The sequence below is a fragment of the Nicotiana tabacum genome, chromosome 8, assembly GCF_000715075.1.
Source record: "Nicotiana tabacum cultivar K326 chromosome 8, ASM71507v2, whole genome shotgun sequence".
Lineage (NCBI taxonomy): Eukaryota > Viridiplantae > Streptophyta > Magnoliopsida > Solanales > Solanaceae > Nicotiana > Nicotiana tabacum.
In genome coordinates, this window is record NC_134087.1 from 193,664,211 (window position 1) to 193,674,409 (window position 10,199).

The following is a 10,199-nucleotide window of genomic DNA, read 5'->3' on the forward strand; positions in this document are numbered from 1 at the left end:
GACTTGCAGTTTAGGCTCGTACGTCGAGGTGAAGATTATTATACCGTCCGAGCCAAAGATTTTACTTTGTCTGAGGTGAAGACCATTACACCGTCTGAGCGAAAGATTTTACTGTGTCTGAGGTGAAGACCATACACCGTTTGAGCTGAAGACTGTATTTTATTTGAAGATTTGACTTTACTTTATCTGTGGCATAGACCATTACACCGTCTAAGCCAAGTATTTTTTTTTTTGAAGATTTGATTTTACTTTACCTGAGGTGAAAACCATTACACAGTTTGAGCCAAAGATTATACTTTGTCTAAAGCGAAGACCATTATACCGTCTAAGCTGAAGACTCTATCTTGTTTGAAGATTTAACTTCATTTTATCTGAGGCATAGACCATTACACCATATGGGCCAAAGATTTATTTTATCTTAAGTGAAGACCATTACACCGTCTAAGCTAATGACTTCATCTTGTTTGAAGATTTAACTTCATTTTATCTGAGGCATAGACCATTACACCGTCTAAGCCAGAGATATTACTTTATCTTAGGTAAAGATCATTACACCATATAAGCCAAAGAATTTACTTTTATCTGAGGCGAAAATCATTACACTATATGAGCCAAAGATTTATTTTATCTGAAGCGAAGACCACTACACCGTCTGAGCCAAAGACTTCATTTTATTTGAAGCGAAGACAATCATCCAAGCTGAAGGCTTTACTTTGTCCGAGGCTAAGACTATTACACCATCTAAGCTGAAGACTATACATTGTCCAAGGCAAAGACAACCCTCTAGGCTGAAAACTTTACTTTGTCCGAGGATAATATCGTTACACTGTCTAAGTTGAAGACTATATTTTGTCCAAGACGAAGACCAACAAAGTCCATTATACAGTCTAACTTGAAGATTTTAATTCACCACCAAAAAATTTGACCTTTTGGCGCAAAGGAATGAAAACTCGTCCTCATTTCGAGATACATGAATCAGGGATTGTATGAAGCATAATTTATTTATTTTCAAAAAGCTGACCATCAAGAATATCTCTTCAACTTCAATCTTCACAAGTAACTTTATGATCTCCTTTATATAGATATATTTCTCCTTTTTTTTGCAGGTAGAAGAAGAAATCAATTCCAAAGATACTATTTCAGTAAAGATAACCTCACAGTCGAAGAATCCTTTTTACATTTCAACTTGAAGACATGGCAGACTTGAAGGCTTCTACTTGAAGACTTGACAGATTAGAAGACTTCGACTTGAACACTTAGTGGATTTGAAGACTTTAACTTGATGATTCAACTTGAAGGTTAAAGTATAAGAGTTAAACTTGAAGATGCATCCACTTTGAAGAATTCAACTAGAAGACGTGGCAGATTAGGATAGTTGAAGACTTAGTGGACTAGAAGAATTTAACTCAACTTCAACTTGAAGATTTAGCATGCAAACTTCAAATCAATGATATAGAAAATATGAAGAATTCAACTTGGCGACTTGGCAAACTTGAAGAATTCAGCTAAAAGACATGACGGTCTTGAAAACTTTGCAGCATGCTAAAGACTATAATTGTCTTGAAGATACCAATCTCGGTGAAGAGGATCAAGTTATTCTGCAGTTTATAACGAGTGAGCTTCTTATGTTTTTAACACTTTATGGATTTGATAACTTGACACACTTGAATACTGCAACTTTAAAACCTAGCATGCTTGAATACTTCAAATCGATGATGTAATAGACTTGACAAAATCAACTTGACTTAGAATTGGAGCTTTCAACTTGAATATTTAGACTCTTATTAAAGAAACTACAATCACTCCAACAAGGACCTCAATTTGATATAGAGAACTTGCACCCGCTGAGCCATCAAGATAAGACAGAGAGTTCAACGAAAGAATACATGTACACCCAATTTTCAAGTGTCAATCAAGTGAATCATATTCCATCATACCTCATTTGAAGAATGACTTGGGTAATATGTACTTTTTGAACTCATATGACTGAACTTAGAATGAAACTCTAAGCTGCCTACGTACCTCGGTGAAGAGGATCAAGTCATTCCGTAGTTCGAAATGGGTGAGTTTTTTTTTCTTTTCTTTTTTTGCGTCCTAACTTTTGCCTAGGCCGCCTCTTTCGAGGTTTTCAACCTAGCGAACTTTTTTTTTGATGTCCTAACTTTTGCCTAAGCTGCCTCTTTCGAGGTTTTCAACCTAGCGGACTTTTTTTTGTTGAACCGTGCACAGTTTATACTCTTGCGGGCCAGGAGTAATATGCAGTTTATGCTCGTGCGTCAAGGAGCGTATTTGTTTTCTTCAAGGATAGTATCCCTTCATGAATTTTCCATTGATGGGGCCAATCCACAAACCTTCCGAGTCAACTATCTTGTAAGCGCCACTTGAGTATACCTCTTGTACGATATATGGTCCATCCCACTTAGCAGAGAATTTGCCCCCAGATCGACGAGAGGTAATAATAGGCCTTTTGACCATAAGAACTTGGTCGCCCACTTGGAAAGATCTAAGGCGTACCCTTTTGTTAAAAGATCGAGACAGACGAGCTTGATAACATTCAAGGCTTTGTTGAGCTTCTAGCCTCTTTTTATTAAGAGATTCTAATTCTTCAAGGTGCAACCGAGCATTTTCTTCATCAATGAGTCCTTCTTGAATGGCAAGCCGCAACGATGGGATCTGACGCTCAAGTGGAAGGACTGCTTCAACTCCATAAACAAGCGAATACGGGGTCGCTTGTGTTAGTGTGCGATATGTGGTCCTATATGCCCAAAGAGCTTCTTCCATCCTTTCATGCCAATCTCTCTTAGACTTAGAGACAAACTTTTTCAACAAGTTGCAGAGTGTCTTGTTAAATGCTTAAGCAAGTCCATTGGCAGCAGCATAATACATGGAGGAATTGCGTTGCTTGAAGCCAAAAAGATCACATATTTTATTCATCAACTTGTTATCAAATGGCTTACCATTGTCTGTCAATATATATATCAAGGAATGCCAAAGCGATAGATAATATTAACTCGGATGAAGTTAGCCACATTTTCCTTCTTTACTTCCTTAAGAGAAACAGCTTCAGCCCACTTCGAGAAGTAATCAGTTGCGGCCAAAATGTATAAATGTCCACCAGAAGACTTTGGCAATGGACCAACAACATCTAAACCCCAAGCGTCAAATGGCCAAGAAGCAACAGTTAGGTGTAATATTTCCGGTGGTTGATGTATGAAGTTAGCATGGAATTGGCAAACTTTACACCTCCGAGCGTAATCCAAACAATCTTTCACCATGGTTGGCCAATAATACCCCATTCTTTTTATGTGGAAATGAAGTTTTGGCCTAGATTGATGCGCACCACATACTCCAGAGTGTGCCTCTTGCAATGCTTGAAGGGATTCGTCAGTCCCCAAACAACGTAGGAGCACTCCATCAAATGATCGCCTGTAGAGCGTATTCTTGTAATAAAGAAAATGAGGGGCTCTCCTTCAAATTTCCGTTTTTCTTCGGGGATTTTCTGGCAATATACCGTAACAGAAATAATCTATTAATGGTTGTCCCCAGTCTTCAATTTCAACCTCAAGAACGGAAGCAATATTCTCAGCTTCGCTTTCTTCTTCCTCATAGTCATTTGGTGGAGGAACTACCCATCTTTGGCAAACAACGACTTGTGTCTGATCAGGCAAAGATAATGTAGAAGCTAAGGCTGCTATTGCATCAACTATCTTATTTTCCTTTCTCGGCACGTGTTGAAAAGTTACCTCTTCAAGCCAACTTACCAATCTTTGAGCATATTTGTGATATGGCACCAATTCTGGCTTCTTAACCTCATAGCTACCCAAAATCTGATTGATAACTAATTTGGAGTCTCCAAATACTTGTAATTGCAATTGTTTGATATCCACGGCCATTTCAAGCCCAAGTATGAGCGCTTAATATTCAACAACATTATTGGAGCACCGTTGTGTTAGAGTGAAAGAATATGGCAAAACTTCTCATTGAGAAGTGATACACACTATTCCAGCGCCAGCTCCTTCACGATGTGCAGCGCCATCAAAATACATTTTCCAAGGAGGCTGAATTTCTATGACCATTGTATCTTCATCAGGCAATTCATCAGACAACTCCCAATCATCTGGAATTGGATGGTCAGCCAGGAAGTCTGCTAATGCCTGTCCTTTTACTACCTTTTGAGGAACATACACAATTTCAAATTGTTGAAACTGGAGGCACCACCTCGCTAATCGATCACTTAGGACTGGTTTAGACATGACAAATTTGACAGGGTTCGCTCTTGAGACGAGTCGCACAACGTGAGCTTGGAAGTAATGCTTCAGCTTTTTAATAGAGAAGACAAGTGCCAAACATAACTTCTCAATAGGCTAATACTTGAGCTCATCATCCTACTCAAGTAATAAAGCACATTTTCTTTGCCTTTATTGTTTCCTTGAGCGAGAAGCGCTCCTACTGACCTTTCTTGTGCTGAAATATATAACATTAATGGCTTTCCAGGTATGGGGTCTGCCAGTATTGGAGGTTTCATCAGATAAGACTTAATTCTTTCAAAAGCATTTCTGCAAGCTTGGTCCCATTCAAAAGGAACCCCTTTCTTCATGAGGCGACTAAATGGTTGGCATCTTCCAGCTAGATTTGAAATAAATCTTCTAAGATATGCCAACTTACCCTACAAGCTTTTTAATTCATGAATATCTTTAGGCTCGGGCATTTTTAAGTTAGCGTCCACCTTAGCTTGATCAATACCTCAATGTCGAATAATAAAACCGAGGAACTTCCCAGAAGTAACTCCAAAAGCGCATTTCAAAGGGTTCATTCTAAGTTGGTATCTCCGAAGGCGTTCAAATACCATTCTCAAATCTTGCAAGTGATCATACCTCTTCCTTGACTTTACCACCAAGTCGTCAACATAACACTCCACGTTTTTATGAAACATGTCATCAAAAATATTTTGCATGGCACATTGATATGTAGCACCAGCATTCTTCAAACCGAAAGGCATTACCTTGTAGCAGTATATACCTTTAGGGGTGCGAAAGGCAGTAAGTTATTCGTCCTTCGGTGCCATGCAAATTTGATTATATCCAGAGGAACCATCCATGAAAGACATCGCCTCGTATCCAGTTGTTGCATCAATCATGAGCTCAGGGATAGGAAGAGTAAATTCATCCTTAGGACAAGCGTTATTTAGGTCCCTAAAGTCAACACAAACTCGGATTTGGCCATTCTTCTTTCTTACAAGGACGATGCTTGAAATCCATGTAGGATATTTAACTTCACGAACAAAACCAGCCTCAATAAGCTTGTTAACTTCGGTTTCAATCAAGGGAACTAGTTCAGGTCTGAAGCGACGTTGTGCTTGCTTTACAGGACGAGCACCTCGTTTGACAGCAAGATGATGAACAACCACCTTGGGGTCTAAACCTGGCAATTCCTTGTAGCTCCAAACAAATACGTGTTTGAACTCCTTAAGTAGCTCAATATATTTGCTCTCTTCATCAACAGTTAGAGAGGCACTTATATACGTGGGCTTTGGATCTTCAACTACTCCGAGATTGACTTCTTTTAGTGCATTAACTGTTGTCTTCACCCCTTCTTCAAGCTCTGATGGTTCATCTTTAACGTCTTCATCATCTTGAGGATCATCATTATTGAAAGATATGTGATGACATACATGAATATCAAGGCACTTTCCCTCGATTTTCGTATAGGGTGAAGCATTTTGTTCATCACGAATGGTGATATGATATGATGACCCCACACTTTCTTCATCTTCCTCTCATTCCTTGGTGTGGACTATGGTATGAGCCTTTGCTTTAAGGACCTCTCCACACGAAAATACAAGTTTTGTCTCTCGCCTCATTCTAGAAGGAATCAGACGTGGGTAGTCTATGGTCAAAATCTCCTTTTTAAGGGAGTTAGGTGCTCCAATCCTTCTATTACTTCCATGGCACTTGTTTTCCTTCTTCAGCGGTCCCAACCTGTCAAAGACTGAGGTCCTTGGTTTCGTAAGTAGGTCAAACACAGAAGGCTTGTTATTAAGCATCGTAGACACTTCTTTTGATCCTTGTAAAGAGTTGATTCTTTCCAAGAATAAAGAACTAGCAGTTGCTTCTCTTCGGATCTTTTCCTTCGGCAGATAACGGGTTTGACACGATTCTTCCTTGATTATTGGACCTTCCAATCTTGACCGTTGTCCGGATCTTCTAGCTTTAATTGTTCTTCAGTGATTTGATCTGACTCGTCAATCACAGATTGCGTTGAATCTTTATTCTGTTATGGTAGATTTGATTTCCCAGAATCATGGAGCTAATCCTGATTTGCTGATATAGTACTGTTTCTTTCCTTGTACATCGTAAGTGTCACACCTCCTTTTTCACCTACACCCACAAGGGGTAAAAGAGTTTTTCCAACTAAAGGACAATCGGAACGAGATTTAATTATTAAAGTTCAGAGTAGCCACTTGGGAGATTGATGGTGTCCCAAGTCACCGGTTGAATCCCGAACTGAGGAAAAATATGACTCTGTTAACAGTCCGCGAACCAGAAATCCGAGTAAGGAATTCTGTTAACTCGGGAGAAGGTGTTAGGCATTCCCGAGTTCCGTGGTTCTAGCACGGTCGCTCAACTGTTGTATTTAGATTTATCTAATTTTAAAAACATGTTTTATATTATGTGCATTTTTAATTCTGAACCGCTTTTATTATTATTATTATTTTTTATGAGAATTTCAACGTCGTGAAAACGCATCTCGAATCACGTCACATCAATGCACCCGTGGGTTTTGACACATTTAGACTCCGTTGAGATTTGGATTTGGGTCACATAAATGTGCACCCAAATTTAAGAAGGTAATGTTATTAAAGTGCACGTCTAAAGAGACTAACGCATTATAATTTTGGGGAAAGGCCGTGAAATTCGCTAAACGACCCCTCCTGAATTCTAAGTATTTGAATATAATATTTATTGAGGGCCCTGCAATTTTATATTTTTTATTTGGCGAGGCTCATCTCATTTCTTATCTAAAAGCCAATCCCAACATGACTATGCTTTTTCTATTTATTGTTGCCTCTAAAAAAACACAAGGAAAGTCCTATATAATTTGTTGCTATATGAGGCAAAACAGGCATTGGCCCAAATCTTGGGCATGCGTAATAGATGATTTGAGGCCCAGAAATGCACGTTGAAAGGCATACGTGGGCCATCCTTCACGAAGGACCTGGGTTCGAACCCTCGTGCCTGTAATTGAATGTCAGGTATTATTTGGGCCAAAGTTCATGGCCCTGGTACATTTGGAGGCCGTGGACCTCACAGCCAAACATGAGATTCTACTTTCAACAACACAAATTAAAGTGTTAATAATGGAGAGACAGTTAGTGATAGTTATGCAGTGGATCCTCAATATGTGATGAACTAAGCTTAAGGGCCCTTTACTGTTCGAATAGACTATTTTATGAAAAAATGAGTACCAAATCCTAATGAAGTATTATGTGACTGAATTAATGCTATGCTAACATGCTGCTGATTAATCAACTAAACTAAACCAACAGTTAAGCCAAACTAAGAACAGACCTGCTGATTACTCAATTATATTGAACTAACATGCTAATTCCATTTCGAACTATTCGAACCTGTTTTACAACATATAGACTTTTGAACTAACTTTGCTAATACTGAAAATGGCTGAGACAGTCTACATTATACTACTCAACAGTCCATCAATTCGAAACAGTCCACTAGCTCATTATAGACAAACTAGAATAATGAATGTATTAAAGCAAATCCTATAACTAACTACAATAAAACATGAATAGCTGGGTTACATATCAACAGTTAATCAATGACTTCGAATGAATTCAACTGAACAATGGCCAACTCTTCATTCATAGATTCCATAGGTAATTTATACAAGCAGGTCAGACTTCCAACTCAAGAGTCAACGAAAATGTACCTGGTAGTATAAAACAAACAGAGAAAGGTGAGAGTCAGCAGCAACTAAGCAGAACAAGATTCACCAGCTTCAACAAAGCCCAGGAAAGGGGAAATCCAACCAAAATAGACCAAATCTGTTCGAAGCTAAACTAGGCAATCACAGAACATCTTTCAACAGTCAGAATCACCCAGCATCAACTCAATTAAACCTCAAACGACTCCAAGGACCTCAAGAGCTGCTGAACTTCAATTAACTGAACACTTAAGAGCAAACTTATGCTGTTTCAAATGCAAACAAGCTAGAACAAAGAACTTCTAATGGAAGAATTTTTAGTTTTCTACTATTTTTCTGATTTTTTATATTGGGGCTCAAAACATCTCCCTTAAGGCAAAGAGGACTGCCTTTTATAGGCATAAGGGAGGACATCCCTCTATTTTCTTTTTCTTTTTCAGTCCCTCTTTATTTTCAGATTCAGTCCCTTAGTTGTTAACTTGTGCCACAAGTTAGTCCACTAAACCACCTAAAATCCTAAGTTAGACCCCATTCTAGAAGAATCTAAGATGTTCTAGTATGATCTTTAACATTCCTATCCAATTCCAATTACCCATATACCCCTGAATACCCCGACAATTACTTTCCTAAGTCACCATTAACCTATCCCTTTAACTGGAGCCTAATTAATCAAAACTAATTCAACTATAACCAATCACCTATAACTAGTAAAAGAGCTAATAAAAGAACTATCAGCTACAGAATAAAAATCAAACAAATGCACAATTAAACTAACAGAATTAAACCTAAAACAAATACTAAACTGTGATGAAAACAGACTACCAAATCGACATAAAAATCAAAAATCATGATTAAAATATCAGAATTAAGCTAAAAACAATTACTAAGCTAGAATCAGGAATCAACTCAGACTGAATCACACCAGCAATAAAAAAAAGAAAATCAAAACACAACTAATTTCAGAATCGGAACCAAACTAAACGACATTTAAACTAGCAATTAACACTTATGCGAACACGAGCAACAAAAGAAGTTAAACAAAGAGAAAGGAAAGACTCAAAACTTACTGATTTCGTGCTTCAACTTGATTTGATTTCTGGAATTGAATTTTAATTAATATTATAGGTTTATTTTGTCAAAAATAAACTTATAACATTAATTAAAATCATCCACATTATTGAAACTCCAAACGGGCTAAAACTCGAAAACCCTAGATCCGCAATTCGAACTTAACCGATGATATTTGGAGGTTTTTGTCTTGTGATTCAGGTTGAGGGGGTCATGGGGACTGTGGGGTGTGAATTTGAGGCCGTTTGGACAAGGTAAGGTTTTGGCCGGAAAATTTAGATTCAATATTTGAGCTTTTTGGCTATGATTCGAGAGAAACTAGTACCGGATATGAAAAGAGGAGGATGAGGGGAGATTGGGTGTAATTTTGGGCGGAAAAGGACGTCGGCCGCCGCCGTGTGGCGATTTCCAGCGGCGGAGCACGGCGGGGGTATGGCGGCGTTATGGTGGGTGGTGGTGTTATAGGGGAAGGGGTGGGGGTACGAGGAAGAGAGGTTATGTCTCTGAATTTGTGAAGTGTATTATTACACATTTATTTAAAAGCTTGAACCAATCTGGACCGTTGGATTAAAAGGATTTAATGGCTCAGATTAAATGGTGGGGGGTGAAGCGGTGTCGTTTGGTGGGAATGAGGAACCGGACCGGGTGGGGGCTATTTGGGCCTGGGCGTGGGGGTTCAGGGGATATGGTGACTTGGGCCTGGGGTTTCAAGAACAAAAATGGCCCAACCTTGTTGTAACATCCACTTCCTTTTTTATTTGTTTTCTCTTTTTAATTCTTTTATTTTGTTTTTGTTTTCATTTTGTATTTTTTATTTTTTTTATTTTTTCTGATTTTATAAAAATGCTAAAATAAAACTCACAACCAAATTAACACTAAAAATTAAATTTCCTAATTTCCCATACATTAATTCCTAATTAAAATGCAAACTAATACAAATTTAAACTAAAAATGCAAAAAAGGCCATTTTATTTTTTCTTTCTTCGTTAAATAACCTAATCACTAATTAATCCTAAAATGTGGAATAAAACCCTAAATGTAAGTGCCAAGTATTTTTGTATTTTCATATGAATAAAAATGCACAAATAAAAAAAATGCAAACAATTAACAGAAAATAAAACAAAATTCACAAAATTGCAAAAATAATGAAAAAATCATTTTGTTTGAATTTTTGGGTATAATTCATATAT

General features: G+C 37.9%; 1 protein-coding gene across 1 annotated transcript; it reads right to left on the reverse strand.

Moving 5' to 3' along the window:
* Positions 1-2,298: 2,298 nt before the first annotated feature.
* On the reverse strand, positions 2,299-2,781 carry LOC142163467 (uncharacterized). The gene has a single exon (XM_075220754.1). The coding sequence runs from the start codon at positions 2,779-2,781 to the stop codon at positions 2,299-2,301; it is 483 nt and encodes a 160-aa protein (XP_075076855.1).
* Positions 2,782-10,199: the final 7,418 nt, after the last annotated feature.

What these genes read in the sequence shown, in the direction of transcription:
- LOC142163467 (XM_075220754.1), bottom strand. Translation starts at nt 2,781, where the DNA reads ATGGAAGAAGCTCTTTGGGCATATAGGACCACATATCGCACACTAACA.